Here is a 21,655-nt window from a genome sequence, read left to right as displayed (position 1 = left end):
GAGATAGCTTTGGCAAATAGAATTAAGGAGAATCCAAAGAGTTTTTACAAATACATTAAGGGCAAAAAGGTAACTAGGAAGAGAATAAGACCCCTCAAAGATCAGCAAGGTGGCCTTTTGTGTGGAGCTGCATAAAATGGGGGAGATACTAAATGAGTATCTTGCATCAGTATTTACTGTGGAAAAGGATATGGAAGATATAGAATGTATGGAAATAGATGGTGACACCTTGCAAAATGTCCATAATACAGAGGCGGAAGTGCTGGATGTCTTGTAACGCATAAAGGTGGATAAATCCCCAGGACCTGATCAGGTGTACCCTAGCACTCTGGGAAGCTGGGAAGTAATTGCTGGGCCTCTTGCTGAGATAGTCACAGGTGAGGTGCTGGAAAACTGGACGTTGGCTGACGTGGTGCCACTGTTTAAGAAGGATGGAAAGGACAAGCCAGGGAACTATAGACCAGTGAGCCTGATGTCGGTGGTGGGCAAGTTTTAGATAGATTACTTTTTAGATTACTTACAGTGTGGAAACAGGCCCTTCGGCCCTACAAGTCCACACCGCCGCGCCGGAGCGCAACCCACCCATACCCCTACATTTACCCCTTACCTAACACTACGGGCAATTTAGCATGTCCAATTCACCTGACCTGCACATCTTTGGACTGTGGGAGGAAACCGGAGCACCCGGAGGAAACCCACGCAGACACGGGGAGAACGTGCAAACTCCACACAGTCAGTCGCTTGAGGCGGGAATCGAACCCGAGTCTCGAGCGCTGTGAGGCAGCAGTGCTAACCACTGTGCCACCGTGCCGCCCACTGAAGAATAACCCACCCAGACTCATTTCCCTCTAACTAAGGGAATCCTGAGGGACAGGATGTAATGTATTTGGAAAGGCAAGGACTGATTAGGGATAGTCAACATGGCTTTGTGTGTGGGAAATCATGTCTCTCAAATTTGATTGAGTTTTTTGAAGAAGTAATAAAGAGGATTGATGAGGGCAGAGCGGTAGATGTGATCTATATGGACTTCAGTAAGGCATTTGACAAGGTTGCCCATGGGAGACTGGTTAGCAAGGTTAGATCTCACGGAATGCAGTGAGAACTAGCCATTTGGATACAGAACTGGCTCAAAGGTAGAAGACAGAGGGTGGTAGTGGAGGGTTGTTTTTCAGACTGGAGGCCTGTGACCAGTGGAGTGCCACAAGGATCGGTTCTGGGTCCACTACCTTTTGTCATTTTATATAAATGATTTGGATGTGAGCATAAGAGGTACAGTTAGTAAGTTTGCAGATGACACCAGAATTGGAGGTGTAGTGGACAGTGAAGAGGGTTACCTCAAATTACAACAGGATCTTGATCAGATGGGCCAATGGGCTGAGAAGTGGCAGATGGAGTTTAATTCAGATAAATGTGAGGTGCTGCATTTTGGGAAAGCAAATCTTAGCAGGTCTTATACACTTAATGATAAGGTCCTCGGGCGTGTTGCTGGACAAAGAGACCTTGGAGTTTATAGCTCCTTGAAAACGGCGTTGCAGGTAGATAGGATAGTGAAGAAGGCGTTTGGTATGCTTTCTTTTATTGGTCAGAGTATTGAGTACAGGAGTCAGGAGGTCATGTTGCAGCTGTGCAGGACACTAGGTTAGGCCACTGTTGGAATATTGCGTGCAATTCTGGTCTCCTTCCTATCGGAAAGATGTTGTGAAACTTGAAAGGGTTCAGAAAAGATTTACAATGATGTTGCCAGGGTTGGAGGATTTGAGCTATAGGGAGAGGCTGAACAGGCTGGGCTGTTTTCTCTGGAGTGTCAGAGGCTGAGGGGTGACCTTAGAGGTTTACAAAATAATGAGGGGCATGGATAGGATAAATGCACAAAGTCTTTTCCCTGGGGTCGGGGAGTCCAGAACTAGAGGGCATAGGCTTAGGGTGAGAGGGGAAAGATATAAAAGAAACCTATGGGGCAACCTTTTCACGCAGAGGGTGGTACATGTATGGAATGAGCTGCCAGAGGAAATGGTGGAGGCTGGCACAGTTGCAACATTTAAGAGGCATTTGGATGGGTATATGAATAGGAAAGGTTTGGAGGGATATGGGCCGGGTGCTGGCAGGTGGGACTAGATTGTGTTGGGATATCTGGTCGGTATGGACAGGTTGGACCAAAGGGTCTGTTTCCTTGCTGTACATCTCTATGACTATGACTCGATGTCATCCAGCCAATAATTGTTAACATCTGCTTAACAACAGCTCAGCAATAACTTTCTCACTGATGGCCAGTTTGGTTTCTGTTAGGACCAATGAACTCCTGACCTCATTACAGCCTTGGTTCAAACTTGGACAAAAGAGCTGAATTTCAGAGATGAGGCAAAAGTGATAGCCAATGGCTTCAGGGCACATGTGAATGAATGTGACATCAATGATCCCTCGCAAAATTGGAGTAAACAGGAATCTGGGCAAACTGTCCACTGGTCAGAGTTGTACTGGGTTCATACAAAGATGCTTGTGACTGTTAGAGGTAATTTGTCTGGCCCCAGTCAGTCTCTGCAGCTGTTCTTCATAGTAGTGCCCTAGGCTCATCTTTTTTCAGCTCCTTCGTCAATGACCTTGCCTTGATCATCAAGACTGAAGTGGGGTGTTCATGAATGATTGTACAAAGTTTAGCACCATTCACAACTCCTCAGGTGCTGAAGCAATCCATGTTAAATGCAGCAGCACCTGGACAATATCCAGGCTTTGGCTGAAATATGGCAAGAAACACTTGTTGATTTCACATCAGGCGGTGACCATTTCCAATAAGAGATATCTAACTATCACTGAATTCCCTGATATCAACTTCCTGGGGATGACCACTGACCGGCAACTCAACTGGACTTGTCACCGCCAGTCCTCTCAAGGGCAATTAGTGGATAATAAATGCTTGCCAGCCAGAATGCCCTCACCCTTTTTAAAGCGAAAAAGAACTTTGGTAGCATATACTACCTATTCACCCATTTCCACTTGATTAGTTGTGTTCTTATTCTCTGCCTACTTGTATGCACACACAAATGTATGAAATATGACTAGAAGTCAGCCATTTGACACCTCAAGCCAGCAGCACCATATAATGAGACAGTGGCTGATATGCTTGTATTTCAATTCCACCTTCTACTTTGCCTTCAACGACCTTTAATTCCCTTGCTTAACATGAATCTGTCTATCCCTGCCTTAAAATATTCCATAACCTCATGGTAAGCTGGTCTTGAAGGTTCAGTCATGTGTGATCCACAGTGAGTTGGTAAATTGGTTACAAAATTGGCTTGGTCGTACTCGACAGAAGACGGTTGTGGAGGGGTGTTTTTTTGATTGAATGTGGTGTTCCAGACAACAAAAATTGGAGTGGTAGATGGTAAGGAAGGTGGTTAGATCAATGGAATGTTGGGTGTAGAAATGGCAGATGTAGTTTATTCTGGACAAATATGAGGTGATGCATTTTGGGAGGTCAAATACAAGAGAAAAGGATATAGTAAATGGCAGGACTCTTAGGAGCATTGAGATAGTGGGGTATCTTGGGTGCAAGCCTGTAACTCCCTGAAAGTGGCAGCATGTGGTAAAGGAAGCATATGGCAACTTGTCTTCATCAGATGGGGCATTGAGCATAAGAAGTGGCAACTCATGCAGCTGTATAAACCTTTAATTAGGCCATATTTGGAGGATAGTGTGCAGTTCTAGTTGCCACATAATAGGCAGAATGTGGAAGCATTGGAGAGGATGCAAAAAAGGTTTCCCAGGATATTGCCTGAATCGGAGTGTATTAACTGTAAGGAGATGTTGGAGAAGCTTGGATTGTTTTTGTGACAGTGTCAAGGCTGAGAGGCAACTTTATAGGAAATATATAAAATTATGAGAGACATGGAGAGGGTGGATGGTCGGAGTATTTTTTTTCTCCAGGGTGCAAATATCAAATTCTAAGGGGCACTGGTTTAAGTTGAGAAGGGAAAAAATTTAAAGATGTGGGAGACAAGTTTTGTTTTTACAGAGGGCTGGAGGTGTCTGGAACGTGCAACCGGGGAAATAGTAGAAGCAAATATGTTAGCAAGACTTAAGAGCTATTTAGACAAACACATAAACAAGCAGGGAATAGAGGGGTACAGACTATGTGCAGGTAGGTAGAATTAGTTTAGAATGGCATCATGTTGGTCCAGACACGCTGGGCTGAAGGCCTGTTCCTGTGCTGTACTGTTCTATAGAACATAGAACATTACAGCACAGTACAGGCCATTCGGCCCTCGATGTTGCGCTGTGGAACCAATCTGAAGCCCATCTAACCTACACTGTTCCATTCTCGTCCATACGCCTATCCAATGACCATTTAAATGCCCTTAAAGTTGGTGAATCTGCTACTGTTGCAGGCAGTGCGTTCCATGCCCTACTGCTCTCTGTAAAGAAACTACCTCTGACATCTGTCTTATATCTATTACCCCTCAATTTAAAGCTTTGTCCCCTCATGCTAGCCATCACCATCAGAGGAAAAAGGCTGTCACTGTCCAACCTATCTAACCCTCTGATTATCTTATCTGTCTTAATTAAGTTGCCTCTCAGCCTCCTTCTCTTTAATGAGAACAGCCTCAAGTCCCTCAGTCTTTCCTCGTAAGACCTTCCCTCCATACCAGGCAACCTTCTAGTAAATCTCCTTTGAACCCTTTCCAAGGCTTCCACATCCTTCCTATAATGCGATAACCAGAACTGTATGCAAAACTGCAAATGTGACCGCACCAGAGTTTTGTACAGCTGCAGCATTGGTTCCAAAACTCAATCCCCCTACCCAAAAAAGCTAACACACCGTATGACTTCTTAACAACCGTATCAACCTGAGTGACAACTTTCAAGAATCTATGTACATGGACACGAAGATTTCTCTGCTCATCTACACCACCAAGAATCTTCTCATTAGCTCAGTACTCTGCATTCCTGTTACTCTTTCCAAAGTGAATCACCTCACACTTTTCTGCATTAATCTCCATTTGCCAACTCTCAGATCAGCTCTGCAGCTTATCTGTGTCCCTTTGTAACCTGCAACATCCTTAATCACTATCTATAACTCTACTGACCTTAGTGTCATCGTAAGTTTACTAACCCATCCTTCTATGCCCTCATCCAGGTCGTTTATATAAATGACAAACAACAGTGGACCCAAAACAGATACTTGTGGTACCCCACTAGTAACTGAACTGCAGGATGAATATTTCCCATCACTCACCACCTTTTGTCATCTTTCAGCTAGCCAATTTCTGATCCACACAGCTAAATCACCCTTGATTCCAATGCCATCGTATTTTGTGCAGTAGCCTATTGTGGGGCACCTTATCAAACACCTTACTGAAATCCATATACACCGTATCAACCGCTTTACTCTCTTCCACTTGGGTCATCTTCTCAAAGAACTCAATAAGGTCTATGAGGCACGACTTACCCTTCACAAAACCGTGTTGACTATCCCTAATCGCCTTATTCCTCTATAGCTGATTATAAATCCTATCTGTTATAACCTTTTACAATGTTTTACGCACAACCAAAGTAATTTCACAGGTCTACAATTTCCAGGGTTTTCTCTACTCCCCTTCTTGAACAAGGGAACAACATTTGCTATCCTCCAGTCTTCTGGCACTATTCCTGTAGATAATGACGACATAAAGATCAAAACCAAAGGCTCAGGAATCTCCTCCCTGGCTTCCCAGTGAATCCTAGGATAAATCCCATCTGGCCCAGAGGACTTGTCTATTTTCACACTTCGCAGAATTGCTAACATCACCTTCTTATGCACCTCAATCCCATTTAGTCTAGTAGCCTGTATTTGAGTATTCTCCTCGACCACATTGTCTTTTTCTAGTGTTCTGTGTTCTAACTCTGCTTCACTGAGGCAGAGCATTCCAAAAAGCAGGCAGACCTCTGAAGTAAAAAAAATCTCATCTGTGTATTAAAAGAGCAACCCCTAATTTCAAAACCCTGCACCCTAGTTCCGAACATAGCCACAAGGAAGGAACCAGCATCATTCCAAATTGTGTACATTTCATTCAAGTCACCCCACACTCTTCCAAACTCTAGTGGAAGCAAGCCCAGCCTGTCCAACCTACTCTCGTAAGTTTGCCCATTCATTCCAAGTATCAATTTAAGGTACCAAGAGTAAACCTCTTTTGACCCACCTGTAATGTATTTATATCACTTCTTTATATAATGGAGACCAAAATAACACAGTTTTTGAGATGTAGTCTCATCCATGCCCTTTATAAGTAAAGCATAACATCCTTTTACGTTTAAATTCTTCTCACAATAAAGTACAACATCTCCTTAGCCACATTGATTAAGCACTAGCTGGATCCTAACTTTTTATGACTCATACAAGAGAATTCCACTTTGTAGCAATTGTACAGCTCTGTTAAATAGTTTTCTGCTTTTTTAATTCTTCCTGCCAAAGTGTGCAATTTTACCTACTTCCACATTGTACTTCATCTGTCAAATTTTTGCCTATCTATATTTATCAGCACGCTCCTTACGTCATCTTCACAAAATAGTTCCCTACCTATCTTTGTGTCATCTATGGATTTAGCTACTATTCTGGCCATTTGAGGTGCATGTATAACTTTAATAACTGTCCATGTGAGGACATGTGGCCAGACAGTAAGGCTTGTAAGCAGTTGTCCCTTATTGGAGACCAGTGAGAAGGGTGATATTTTCCCTTGTCTCCTGTGCCTTCAACTCTGATATCAGCAACACACAGATGCTCTGAACTCCCTTCATGTTCAGTCTCCATATCTCCATCTCCAACATTCTTGTCATGAGATGCGGATTATGCTGCCTCCTCTTCCTCCTGATTGAGGTTCCTGCAAGTTCATATTACCATATCGTATAGTATAGAATACACAATAATCAGATCTTTCCTGTAGTGCTGTTAATATTGTTTGGTTTTCCTTTTATTGAGAGTTGGGAACGTGACCTGCGCAGTTTTCCAGGCTTATCTGCCATCAGAAACTTAACTACTACCTCTAAACCATTTAGAGCTTTATCTGAGTAATATAAAGGAAACCATATTGTGAATAAAGAATATGGTAGATTATATTGAAAGAAATACAAGTAAAACATTGCTTCCCTTAGCCTTGGACAGTAAGGAGGAAGGAGGTGAATAGGCAAATGTTAGACCTTCTGCGATTGCATACGAAGGTGCTATGAGGGAATGAGAGAGTTATGTGAGATAGAGAAATGGATCAGGTGCTGCAAAGAAAACCGTCCTTGCAGACTATTGATAGTTGAAGGAAAGTGTTGTCTTGGTTGAGGCAGGATTGGCGGAGGAAGATCCCTTGAATATGGATTTCTGGTGCAGTGGAACATGAGGACAAGGGGAACCATCTTCTTCTGGGAGGGAGTGATGGCAGATGTGTGGGAGATAGTTGAAACAGAGTTGAGGACCCAGTCTGCAACAGTTTTGGGGAATCCTTAGTTGAAGAAAATGGCGATCATGTTGGGGGCACCCTGATGGAAAGTGGCGTCATGGGAACAGATATGACAGAGACAAAGGAACTGGAGAGCTATTTGGAATCTTTACAGGAAACAGTGTGTGAAAAAATGTACTGGAGGTAGCTGTAGGTGCCAGTTTTGTAGAAATCATTGGTGGACATATTTTCAGAAATGGAAACTGAGTCAGTGAAAGCAAGTGAAGTAAGAGATGGACCAGGTGAAGTTGAAAGAAACAAAATTGATTAACTATTTGAATTCTGGTTGAGAGCAGGAAGCAGCATTTTCATAGCCTTTTCATTATCTTAAGTGATTCTATATTGTGCATTTCTCATATCTACTGTATCCTTCCTTTGAATTGTTAACGTTACCAATATCCTCTGCAGATTCATTATCACTTCTGTATTTATTTCGGTGTCCTTTCTTACACACCCAAAACTGGTTTTAGAAACCCAGAAATTTCTTCATCATATATCTGGCCATTCCCCTAAGCTAGCGCCTTCCAAAGTTATTTTTAATGTGACCCCACTTAATGTGGCAAATGCAATAAATTATTCAGTGAATGTCCGCCTTCCTGCTTTCTGGCCCAGCATGACTGTGATTGCATGCTGTTGCACTTTGACCCCTACAAAGGCGGCTACCACACCTTTGTTTCATATTTCCTCCGAAAAATAAAGCAGTTATTAACTTCTCTTACTGGGAGAAGGCCCACAGCTACTGTTCTGCTTGGTGAAACATTATTTTAGGTTTGTGGCTTACACAGTATGTTTACAAAGCCTCCCTGCCCACTGCATCGTCAGTGATCACTTTTGTCATGCCTTGGAGAGAGACAGAGCAGGGCCCATTTGTATCAGCGCAGGGCACAGTCTTGGTAGATGGATCTGAGATCTAATCTGGTGATTTTGTGACCCCCAGCACTAATTTGAGCAGAGCTTCCCAACCTATGTATATATTCCCTAGAAATATCCTGTGTTCTTGGTTTTGCATGCTGCCTTAATTTAGTGTTACCCACAATTTTAGTGATATGTACAGAAAATAAAAAGGCATATCACTGAACATAGGGAATCAAAATGGACAAATAAATGCAGAAGTACTTCAATAGAGAGAAATAACATCTTGAACAGTGAGTTAAAGCATTTGGTTTGGTAAGGAATTTTGACCTGAAGGTAGTCCAGTCTTGAGCATGAATCTATTTAATCAATAAGGATGGCAATCTTGTGAAATGTGAAGGTTGTTTTAATTGCAAAGGTATATTTTGGAATGCAAGTCATTTTGTTTATGTTTACAGTTTGGCTGGACTCACGTAACATTGCTGATTATTGTTACTCAGTCTCATCTGGTAATCCAAAATTTATTTGAAGGCATGATCTGGTAAGTGAATTGTGATTCTTTCCCTTCCACATCCAGCTTCTCAAAGAATTTTGCATATTTGTTTTAAATCTCGGTTTCTATTTTCATCTTATTTTTCTTCATATTCCTTTAAGTTAACATGCTGAATTCATTCTGTCCTTTTACAGATCAACTTCAGGCAATTTTGATTCTTCACCCCCAGTTAGAATCATAGAGGTGTACACTTCGGAAACAGACCTGTCAATCCAACTCATCCATGCCAACAGATATCCTAAATTAATTTAGTCCCATTTGCCAGCACTTGGCCCATATTCCTCTAAACCCTTCCTCTTCATATTCCCATCCAGATGCCTTTTTGAATGTTGTAATAGTACCAACCTCCATCACTTCCTCTGGCAGCTCATTCCATACGCACACTACCCTCTCTGTGAAGAAGTTGCCCTTAAGATCCTTTAAATTTTTCCCCCCTCACCCTAAGCTTGTGCCCTCTGGTTCTGGACTCCCCAACCCAGGGAAAAGACCTTGTCTATTTACCCTATCCATGCTCCTCATGATTTTCTAAACGTCTATAAGGTGACCCCTCAGTCTCCATTCCTAGGAAAACAGACCCAGCCTATTCAGTCTCTCCTTATAGCTCAAACCCTCCAACCCTGGCAACATCCTTGTTAATCTTCTGTGAACCATTTCAAGTTTCACAACACCCTTACTGTAGGAGGCAGACCAGAATTGCACATAATATTCCACAAGTGGCCGAACGAATGTCCTGTACAGCCACAACATGATCTCCCAACTGTTATACTCTAAGCTCTGAACAATAAAGGAAAGCATACCAGAACAATGTCTTCACCTGCAACTCCACTTTCAAGGAACATAGGAGGTACCAGCACTCCAAGGTCTCTTTGTTCAGCAATACTCCCCAGGACCTTACCATTAAGTGTATATGTCCTGCCCTGATTTGCCTTTCCAAAATGCAGCATCTCAAACCAATGAGATGATCCGAAGTTGGGGTGTATAAGATTGTGAACATTTGAAAATTGGTTAGATAGCAACTGCCAGAGAGCTAACTGCCCATCTAACATCTTGCTATCAAAGAAATTAGAAAACACTCTCTAACAAAGATACCTTTTCATGTAAAACATACTCACAATTAAAAAAAGAAGACAACCCAGAGAGATCATCAGCCTAAATTAAACTCCATCTGTCACTCCTTGGCCCATTGCCCCATCTGATCAAGATCCCTTTCCACTCTGAGGTAGCTAACTCCAATTTTGGTGTCATCTGCAAACTTACCAACCAAACCTCCTATGTTCAGATCTAAATCATTTATATAAGTGATGAAAAGCAGTAGTTTGATTAATGTTAATCAATTTTAGAAGTATAGCTTTAACTATATCTTCTCTGCTGTCTTCAGACTTCCAGCTGCTGATCTCTCTGGACATCATTTTTACTCTGAGCATGTTTTACATGAAAAGATATCATTGATAGTGTTTTCTAATTTCTTTGAGAGCAAAATGTTAGATGGGCAGTTAGATCTTTGGCTATCTGACCAATTTTCAAAATGTCTGCATTCTTATACCCCAACATCAGATCATCTCATTGGTTCGATGTTGGCAAAACAATGAATTCAAACCTGATTGGGTTTTAGTTTCCTGGGGCATAAGTTAAACTGATTAAATTCAAATTGTTGTCAAAACAGCAACCTAAAACTCAGGTATCCATTTCACAGTCAAATGTTACGTATTTTCAATTTTCCAGTATACTCTGGGACTGTTATCTAGTTGTATATACAGGTGCTTGTAATCTCTGAGTTCAGAAAAGCATTCTCTGTCTCTTAAAGGTACTGTACATGCCTTTAACTTCATAACATACATATCTGTGAAATCTGGTGGTTGGATTGTACTGTCCCATGTGATAGATGCAAATCATTGAGTCTCTACTTTCAATCTTCTTGTTTATGGTAGATGCCACTATATTCAGTAGAAAGTGAATAAAAGCCAAAAATGCTGTGAACATTTCCAGTTGCTTTGTGTTCAGTGACTGAACTTCTTAAAAAATATATTTTATTCTAGGTTTATTGTTCCAATCTCAATTGTAATTTGCAATGATATAATGGCGTATCTATTTGGCTTCTTCTTTGGGAGGACTCCATTAATTAAGGTAAGGCATCCTGTGGAAAGTAATCCTAAAATGATGATGATGATGATGCAATTGAGCGTGTAATTTTAATTATTCGTAGGATGAGTGCTAGGTCAATGTTGCACAAAATATTAAGTTTTATTTTTGTGTATCTAATTGCAATTTACACTTTTTAAATTAACAGAAGACTCTATTTGAACTGTGACTTGATAGTGCAGAATATTGCTGAAAACGGGAACATATTTCCAAAGTCTTGTGCTCATCCGGACAAATGCAAGAGCGCCAAATTTCAAATGATTAGCTACATGGGGAAAGGATACTGGTTAGTAAATCAGAATTGATTGGCCAACTCATTGCTGCTGCAAAGTATTTGGAAGCTTATAGGCTTCCAAGTTTCTCATATTTCATTAAAGGTACAATCCTTAAATAAATTCCTTTCATTTTCAGAGAACAGGTTCCTGCAAATGATGAATGCGTGTCATTTCCAGCAAGCATATATGAGCACCATGTTTCAAGCCTGACTGATTATCATAAATTGTACACTTGTTTAGTTATTAGCTCACTCATCCAATTACAGAATCTCATCAAAAGGATATTTTTGAGTTTTTCAGTCTGGATGAATATGGTTTGTGAAATAACCAGATGAAGGCTGGTATTCCGTCACCAAGTCACCCTTTGTTTACACGTGCATAGTGCGTGACATTGAACCAGCTAGCCCAGAGCTGGCTCCTAAAGTGAGCAGAACCTCTAACACTCCTGTTTTTTTTATTGTATTAAACAGTACAAAATACAGTTAATAATAAACAGAAAGCAGCAGTCCATAAGAAAAATTACTATATACAGCAGAAAGGGAAACAAAGCCAAAACCCAAACCAGTTCAACCAGTTTTCAGGGAGATGAGGACAAACCTCAAATCCCAACACTACTGTTTATATTTATCAGCTAGCACTCCTTGATTGGACTGGGTTAACAACTTCATTTTCGATGAGATTGAGATCGACCTGGCTGATATTGTTCCAATCACTACAGTCTGTGTGCTTACTCTTATGAAAAACTGGGCAATAAATGCTGGTCCTGCCAGCGATGCCCAAATTCCATGAATGAAGAAATACATTGATTGGATCATCCAGTTGCTGGGGCATTGCACAGGTATTGAAATTCATTCATCACATTTCTCAGTTGTGTGGTCTGTTTGAACTGTTGGCAGCATGTTGATAGAAAGTACCACTTAGCTTTTTTATGTGTAGGTTTATTGTGTCTTCCTAGCTTTTATTTCCAAATAGTTCAACTCCTTAACACTATTTTTAGTGGGGAGTAGTCATGGGATTTTTGAAGATGGAGGAAATATCCCAAACAACTTTCTTTTTTTAAAAAAGCAAACATCTGTTTCTTTGAAATAGCCTTTTTAAAATTGTGGATTGAGATCAAAACAAGTGCTACCAAAACATTTTGAAATTTATTGGTTTCTGAAGAGATTCTGTTTTGATCATATTGATCCGTGTCTGTGTGGGTTTCCTCCCACAGTCCAAAGATGTGCAGGTCAGGTGAATTGACCATGCTAAATTGCCCATAGTGATAGGTGCATTAGTCAGAGGGAAATCGGTCTGGGTGGGTTACTCTTCGCAGGGTAGGTATGGACTTGTTGAGTTGAAGGGCTTGTTTCCACACTGTAGGGAATCTAATCTAATCTGTTGTCATTCGGTGTCATTCCATGTTTATTGCACAATAGGTTAGCTTAAGTTTTGAGATTTATGGCTACATCTTATGCAATACTGAGAGAGTGCTGCACTCTGAAGTGGTGCTCCCGTTTAAATGTACTGTTCAAGCAAGGCCCTGTCATATTAAAGATCTGCAGCATTATTTTAATAAACAGGCAAGCTGTCATGCCTGGTCAATGTTTATCTCTTAATTAAATTGATTGTCTTGTTTTCTGCATTACAACAGGAACTATACTTTAAAAATGTTTAACTGGCTCTGGCTATAACACTCTTCAGGACCTCCTGAGGTCATGGAAAATGTAATATAAATGCAAATCGGTCCATCTATTGTAACTTGCACTTTATTGAGTGGGACATAATAATCACTGTAGCCAGTTGGGATTTTCTATTAAATCTTAATGCGATTTGATGATTAATTATAGTATTATTTGTTGTTTAGAAAGGTTCAGATACTTAAAACTTAATACTCAATCACAAATTTGTCAAAATGATACTTGCAAATGAGCAATGACTGTGTAAATGCAATATGGGAATTATTAACATTTTGTGTGAATTGTAATTTTTGGTAGTAGTCAGTAAGAGCTGTCAAATTGAGAGGAATGGTGAACAAGAAATGTTGGAACTGACAGAAATTAAATTGCTCCAAAGATATTTAGTATTGATTGGAGGACTTAGTTTCGAAGAATTATTTCAAGTTTTACAGACAACCTTGGTTTCTTTAAAAGTGGTCCTTTGATGTTTAGTGTAGAGATTTTGTTTAAACAAGGCTTCCTAGAGATCGCATGCCTGGTCATACATGCTTGCCATTGACACTGCTGGGGCTGTTATTTGAATAGTTTTAGGTTTGGAGAGGTTCTTGATTTATCTATTTCAGTTAGAGAGCAACTGTATTAGACCAAGCTAAGTTGGAGCAAAGCCTGTTGAGACTAAGCTGAGATGACTAAGTTATAAACAAGCTATCCAGCTGATGTCTCTGATTCCTGAAATGAAAATCCTCTACATAGGTTAAGAATGCAATCCTTATTGCTCCTTTTGAAAGAGTGTCTAAAAGAGCAGCTCATAGTTGTAATGTAAAGGAATTGTGGCTGCAGGTGTTCTGAAACAAAACAAATTATTGGTAAAACTCAGCAGCTCTGGCAGCATCTGTGGGAAGAAAACTGGGTTAATGTTTCGAGTCTGGTGACTCTTCAGAATATCTCAATGTTTTCTTTCCTGAGCAAGCCATGTTGACAAGACTTTGGAGTCCACATGTGCCAGGACATGCAGCAGAAGCTGGGACATCCTAAGTTTTATCTTTTTACCTGAAATGTTTTTTTTCCAGACGGCCAATTTCTGCAAATTTTTTTTCTCTTTTCCTGAAGAGTATGATTTTGTGTTTGCATGTTTTGTTTGTATTCTGGGTTATTTATAGAAATAAGCATTTATACTTCTATATTACTGACTCTAAGTTAACTAGATATTTCATCTTTATTGAATAAGTCTTGTTTTGATAACAAATTGGTATGTTCATTAAGAAACCGAGTTGATCTTTTCGCTTCAGCTAATTTGAATAAGAAATTTAATCGATCATCTTGGTAACGTAGAAAAGTACTTGTATGCTGTGATCCACAGAATAATGAGACCAGGGCAATGGTGCAATTTTTCAGCCTCCATCATAATGCAGTCAGCATTGGGTGAAAGATTCAGTCCATTGTATAATATTTTCAGGCACTTTGGGGGCATTTGAAATCAAATATATTTATAACAGATGATGTACTGAGTTTAATCTATTCCATTTTACAGTTGTCTCCAAAGAAGACTTGGGAAGGTTTCATTGGTGGTTTCTTTGCAACTGTTGTGTTTGGATTTCTGGTATGTTGAGTGTTTCTCATTTCATATTTTTATAGAAAGTAGAGATAGGTGATTCACATTATAATGGTCTAACCCACAAACCCTTTTTTTTTTGTTGTGCATGGACTCTTTAAGTTACCATGCATCCACAGACACACAAACCAAAATTTAAAAGTTTGAATTTACTATTTATAGTTCAATAACATCCATGTAATTTTGGAAAAAAATGATTTAAAGAAGTCCAATTGTTCTTCAAAAATATTTTGAACAATTTGTTTTTCATTTTTCTTTTCCAGTTTTCCTACGCATTGTCAAGATACAATTACTTTGTATGTCCAGTGGAATACAGCAGTGAAACTAACAGCTTTATAGTTGACTGTGATCCTTCAGTCTTGTTCCATCTGCAGGAATACACACTCCCATCTGTACTTCAGTCTATTCTTGGATGGGTGAGGAATGTCATTTTTGTAAAAGTTTACAGCTGCTTCTAGCGATGCTTTAAATACTGCATCAAAGGATGAATGGAGGAATGATCGGGGCATAATTGAAATAGCACTGACCAAGATAGAGATGAATATGTGCAAAGCAGATTATGATTACAGATATCATGTAGACAGAAAGCTAATTTTAGGGTTAAACAGATTGTCAAATTTATGGGCCGCAGAATTTATCATGACCATGAATTCTAGGAAATTGATGAAATGGAACCCAGAACCATGTTGAGGCAGGAATCAAACAGCGAAATTTAGTTGTGTTGACATTGAGCAGAAAAAAAAATCAACTCTTCAAAGATTTGATGTTGAAAAACCAGTTGATTGTTACAGCAATTGCTTTATATTCGTTGGTAATGCTGAGACACAGGTTTGAGTGCTCTTAAAGTATAGTGGAATCTGACTGTGATTGTGATCTACTTTAGTAATAAGCAGAATGTTAAATATGATGAATAAACTGATTATTTTACAAATATGTTTGAGATATGTGACAGTTATATTGGAAAACTCATGAGTGGAAAAATGAGAGTCCTATACACAGAGATGGACTCTCACGAGAAACAGAAGTTGTTAATGTCAAGGAAACTAGACATTGTGAGCAGTTGATCACAGTGAAAACTAATTATTCTTGAATCTCAATGTTTTGGATGAATCAGTAAAGTGGAAATTTGCCTGGATATGTCTGGATATGTCCACAAAAATCAGAAAATTTACATTCTGGCCAAGTATCTTTCTTCAATTTTGCTTTCAGTCAAATGAAATGATATAAGGAAAAATCAAAGTGTTTGAAAAGCTCGATATCTGTAGAGAGGGACACAGAGACAATGTTTCAAGGCCCTTTGACGGATTTGAAGTGATGCAAGGTGTCCTGAGTGGTAATCTCAACATAACCTGCTCATTGACTTTCAATCTGGATTTTAGTTAGGAAATTGGCTCCAAATCTCAACTGCCTTGGTCTTGTAAATACTCTGTATTTGTATTTTTATTTTTCTGTGTGTTTAATTGCGGACTGGAATGAGATGAACTGTTTTTTAAAAAAAAATACAGGGATTGCTAAATAATTACTCATAAGCACTGTTTTACACAGCTGCTGGTTTAAGCACTAGTAGGAGAAGATGCAGATGAGCTGAGGCCAAGGATATGTACAAAAGATGATTCAACTAGCAGCAAGCACCTGATTGTAATGTAGTCTTGTGTCCAGTTATTAATATCAAAAAAAGTGTTCTGTCTGCCAGCAACTATGTGATTGGTTCTCCAGGCAGCTGAACAGCTTGGGGATGTGAACATGATAGTGAGAAGCCATCAGGTCTCCAGCAGCTCAGGAACTTTCTGTTCTCTGCAGTAAAACCCACTTTAAGCCTAAAGAAAACCAGTTTATTCTTCCTCCAGCAGTTGCTTTAAGTTGTGAAATAGCCTCTAACCTAAAGTGTGAGTCAGCCACCCTACACTTCCTATAAACCAATACAAGTATCCAGAGAAGGAAGATTGAAAACAGTGTTCTGATCGACAACAGCCATCTCAGCAGATCATGTGCACAGGGACCAGTCAACTACATTCCTAGTTGTTCCCTCCATCTACAAAACCTATGTTTATTTTTTCCCTGTGGGTGGGTGTGTAAAAGTGGGAGTTTATAACTAGTGGAGTTCTATATACGTATAAAACGATGGTTCGTACTATTTACTTGTTGCTACAAATTATTTATTTATAATAAATAGTAATTCTTGTTAAGTGTAGAAACCTGCTCCATGCTTTTTCACAACCTGGATCTTCAAAAAACATGTAAATGGGGGAATTTTGTGTTCTTATTAAAATCTTTACTTTGGTGAAAACTCTGGGAGTAGCAGGGTTTGATTTCCAGCGCTGTATCACTGTGAGGCGTAACAGTCCAAACATGGACAAAAGAACTGAATTTCAGAGGTCAGTTGACAATAACTGTCCTTAACACCAAGGCAGCATTTGACCAATAGTCGCACCAAAGAGTCCAAACAGAAGTTGATGGGACTCAATGAAATAGTTTTCCTGTGTTTGGAGTCATACCAAGATATTAAGGAAGATAGTAAAAGTTTGGGTTCAGTTATCTCAGGTTCAAAAGATTCTATTAGCTAAATAATGATATGGTGAATTGGAGATGTTTTTTGATGATTGTAGTGCTGAATTATATTTGTGACTCTTTTTGCATACTGAGGCTGTAACTGCCAAAGCAAGATTTGGACAACGTTCAGGCTTGGGCAGAAAATGGGCAAGTGACCTACATGTCAAACAAGTGCGAGTCAATTAAAAAAAATACTGAAAGAACTGCAGATGCTGTAAATCAGGGACTAAAATAGAAATGGTTGGAAAAGCTCAGCTAGTCGATAACCATCTCCCCTTGACTCATAATGACATTACTAATGCTGAATCTTCCATCATCAGCATCCTGGAAGTTACCATTGGCCAGAATCTTAGCTGGGCCAACCATAAAAAATACTGCAGAAGCAGTGCAGATTAAATGCTGGGGCTTCTGCTATGAGTAACTAACCTTGTGATTTCTCAAGAACCTCAACACCGTTCAGGTCAAGCCCACTTGATTGGCACCCCATCCACCATATTAACCATTCAAGCCCTCCTGTACCAGCACAGTCACAGCAGCATGCATCATCTACATTCACTGCAGTAACTCAGAGTCTGCTTTCATAATACTTCCCTTCCAACCTTGTGATTTCTACCATCAAGGAGGCCAAAGGCAACAGACAGATTGGAACAATGCTGCTGCCAAGTCATGACTTGGAATTATATTGCCATTCCTTCACTTTCACGAGGTCACAATCGTGGAGCTTCCTCTCCCTCTGCACAGCAGGTGCCATGTAAACTGTAGTAATTCCCGCCTCAGGCAGCTCTCTGTGTGACTGACTGTGTGGAGTTTGCACATTCTCCCCGTGTCTGCGTGGGTTTCCTCCGGGTTCTCCGGTTTCCTCCCACAATCCAAAAATGTGCAGGTCAGGTGAATTGGCCATGCTAAATTGCCCATAGTGTTAGGTGAAGAGGTAAATGTAGGGGAATGGGTCTGGGTGGGCTGCGCTTCGGCGGGTCGGTGTGGACTTGTTGGGCCGAAGGACCTGTTTCAACACTGTATCTAATCTAATCTAATCTAATCTAATCTAATCTAATTCTAAGGTGGGTTGTCACCGCATTGTTGAGGGCCATTAGTCATGGGCAATAAAAACTACTCTCACCACTGAAACACTCAGCCTGGGAGCAACTTTTAAAGAAAGAAATCAAGTTGGATAAATTCCAGTAGAAATGTGTGAGAAAAGGAAATATTAGATTAGATTATTTACAGTGTGAAAACAGGCCCTTTGGCCCAACCAGTCCACAGCGACACTCTGAAGAGTAACCCATCCAGACCCATTTCCCTCTGACTAACGCACCTAACACTATTGGTAATTTAGCATGGCCAATTCACCTGACCTGCACATCTGGACTGAGGGAAGAAACCGGAGCACCCGGAGGAAACCCACATAGACACGGGGAGAATGTGTAAACTCCACACAGACGGTCACCGGAGGTGGGAATTAATCCTGGGTTCCTGGCGCTGTGAGGCCACAGTGCTAACCACTAAGCGACCATGCCGCCCCGGTGAGAATGTTTTGGTTCGCAACCTATGTGTATACGGACCTGGAGAGGACAAATTGGTCAGATGTGACGATGTTTTCAGAATGATGCAAATGTAGGGCGTATTCAATTGTATTAAAACAGTGTCGAGAGGGTGAGAAGTTGATGGCATTGACAAAGCATGGTTGGAAGTGGCGTACGTTTGGTTAAGGAAATGAATTTCACATTCTAAGAGTGGAAACTGAGTTTGTACAGCTCATATGTGCAATGTTATTTTATAAATAGTCTATAATTGGTGGAAATAATAGATATGCTATGGAAGGAAGTTTGTAAAGGGAACTTGAGTTTGCTTAATGCTCTTGCGTATTAAGATTTCACAGCCGAAACAATTGTTGCTTGAGTTTAATGTTCAATAGGACAACTTTTAAATGCAGGCTATCATGCATACTGCTATGTGCCCTTGATAAATCCAACCCAGGGAAATCTGTGGCCCACTGCTTAATCATTTTTCAATCTGAGACCAAGCAGTTCAGATTTTATTTTCTTAATTGTAATCTGATTTTCCTCCCACACCCCCCTGCTCACAGGAAACTGTGCATCTATACCCATTTCAGATACATAGCATCGCTCTTTCTACGTTTGCATCTTTGATTGGGCCTTTTGGAGGTTTCTTCGCCAGTGGATTCAAACGAGCTTTCAAAATCAAAGCAAGTATCACCATTGTGTTAATTTTCTATTTTAGCTCAGTGTAATGTACAGTGTTTTTAAAACTAATGATATCAAGGAGGACCATGCTTAAATAATAAACTCTTCTATTTTTCTCATTTATTCAAACTTTTAAATGACTATTCAGCTTTGAAGATTAAAATAACTTTTAACTTTTGTATGGATTTGAAAGTCAAGAAGATGATTAAGTACTTTCATCTTAATTTACGTTTTTTCACCTCAACAACTCTCCTCTTTAACAAACTTCATAGTGTTATGTCAGCAATTAAACCTTTTGTGGTCAAAACTTGATTTCTGCCAGAATAGAATTGAGCTCTATCTCTATTTGACTTAGTTTTCTGAGATGTTTTCTCATTTTGATTTTGTGTTTGTCTCTTAATGAACGTACTTTGCAAAATTCACCAACTGTGAGATTTACATGTTCAGTAACAGTGTTACAACCATGAAACACATTTATGTACCAATGAACATTTGCTTAAAACTGTCAAGCAGTATCTTGTGAATTTCCAAGAAGCTTGTTCCTATGAATAGTAATACTGAGTTAAAGCAAGATGTTTCTCTTTTGAGGTTGATATATAAACATTTATTGATGGTAGTAGTGTAGCAACTATTTAGCTATCTCCTGTCTTAATCATATCATGTTTAATGGCAGGAGGGTGGAGAGAGAGGAGTCTGGTACTTTTAAGATGGTGTATATTAAAAAAAAGACAATCTTAGAAAACAAGTGCATAAAATGTAGAGATGAAGGAAAATTTGGACTCTGAACAAATTGAATAACTTGTTAAAATGGAATGAAGTGATCACTTGTGGAACATTTTTACCTTTTTCTGCCTGTGAAGTTTGACTTGTATTTTCTGCAGGATTTTGCTGACACTATTCCAGGACATGGTGGGATTATGGATCGTTTTGATTGTCAGTATCTGATGGCTACTTTTGTCCATGTTTACATTACCAGCTTTATCAGGTGAGTTCCATAGGGCAGGAGCAGGCAGAAACAATGGGTCTTCCTGGATAGTCCTGTTTATTGATTTTGGGAATAAGAAAGAAGTGCTGTGGGTCTGTGAATGTGTTGGCTGTTGTGGGGAGATCACCAGATAAGATGAGATTAGCCTGATGTTCAGTGGTGGTGGTATGGTCCAGAAGTGCTTAGGAGGAGTTGTCCAAGAGCTGGTGCTCAGCCTCCACAATGTAGAGGTTGGTAAGTGAACACCAGTGTCAGCAGGTTTGATGAAGAAGTCTGGATTGGACTTTGGAGGACAAGAGTGGAGTCAGTTTCCAGCGCACATCAAGGATGTGGAGGTTGGTGAAGAGGTCTGTGGGGCAGGGAATTGACTCTTGTCTAGTGAAATCCTCTTAGTTTAATTCAATTTGTTTTCTTTCTCTCCCATGGTCTAGTCTCTTTCCCTTATATCTGTGATTGTTCTGACTTTTTACATCAATTTCAGAGTTTCCAGATTGTGAGCACCAGCCACCTCCTTTTCACCAAATAAGTGCAGGCCCTTTACACATCCATCCCCCATCACGGGATCTGTCTCTCTTCCTGGGGAAAAAGCCTTGAACTGTCTCCATCCTTCACAACCCTCTTTGCCCCCACCCCGGTTGAGTTTGTCCTCGCTTTGAACAATTTTTCCTTTGAGTCTTCTTACTTTCTTCACATCAAAGATGTGAGCACAGGTGCCTGCAAGATCCCAGTTATGCTTGTCACTTTGTGGGATTTGTGGAACATTACTTGATCCAATCCTGCTGGGGTCCTTCCCCACAAATGTTTCTCTGGTTTATCAATTACATCATCAGCATTGGTGGTGCTTTCCTGTCTCTCGTCCACAATTGGAAAAGGTTATCAATTTTTCTTCCAATTTCCAACCTGTTCCATTTCTAACTCCTCCCTTCCTTCCCTCGACATCTGTTTACTTTTCTGGGGATAAGCTGGCCACTGACATCCATCACAAACTCCCACAGTTACCTGGACTGTACCTCCTCAAACCCTGTTTCCTGTAAGGTTTCCATTCCATTCTTTCAGTTTTTTCATCACCATTGCAATTGTTCTGATGGTGCCACCTTCGGCAGGGTGGCTTCAGAAATGTCCAGTTTTTTTACTCAACCCAGGGTTTGCCACCACTGTGGTTGACAGGCCCCTTAGCTGTGTCTGACTCATTTCCCCCACCTCTGCCATCACTTCCTCTCTTCCCTCCAACAACAGCAACAGGGTCCCCTGGTCCTCACTTTCCACTCTGCCGGCATCCACATCCAAAGGATCATAAGCTTCCATTTCCAATACTCCAGCTGCATGCCATGACCAGACACGGTTTTTCCCCTTTCGTCCCTTGTCAGACT

At 40.3% G+C, this 21,655-nt stretch overlaps 1 protein-coding gene across 1 annotated transcript in view; it reads left to right on the top strand.

Moving 5' to 3' along the window:
- cds1 (CDP-diacylglycerol synthase (phosphatidate cytidylyltransferase) 1) overlaps positions 1-21,655 on the top strand; it is a 137,344-nt gene that overhangs the window by 106,408 nt on the left and 9,281 nt on the right. Inside the window, exons 7-12 of the mRNA XM_043700693.1 lie at positions 8,768-8,850; positions 10,899-10,986; positions 14,466-14,534; positions 14,810-14,962; positions 19,210-19,302; positions 20,182-20,285. Of these exons, the coding sequence (XP_043556628.1) occupies positions 8,768-8,850; positions 10,899-10,986; positions 14,466-14,534; positions 14,810-14,962; positions 19,210-19,302; positions 20,182-20,285 (590 nt within the window). The remainder of the gene's footprint in view (positions 1-8,767; positions 8,851-10,898; positions 10,987-14,465; positions 14,535-14,809; positions 14,963-19,209; positions 19,303-20,181; positions 20,286-21,655) is intronic.

The sequence above is a fragment of the Chiloscyllium plagiosum genome, chromosome 1, assembly GCF_004010195.1.
Source record: "Chiloscyllium plagiosum isolate BGI_BamShark_2017 chromosome 1, ASM401019v2, whole genome shotgun sequence".
In the NCBI taxonomy this organism is placed as follows: Eukaryota; Metazoa; Chordata; class Chondrichthyes; order Orectolobiformes; family Hemiscylliidae; genus Chiloscyllium; species Chiloscyllium plagiosum.
This window is presented reverse-complemented; position numbering and strand designations above follow the sequence as displayed.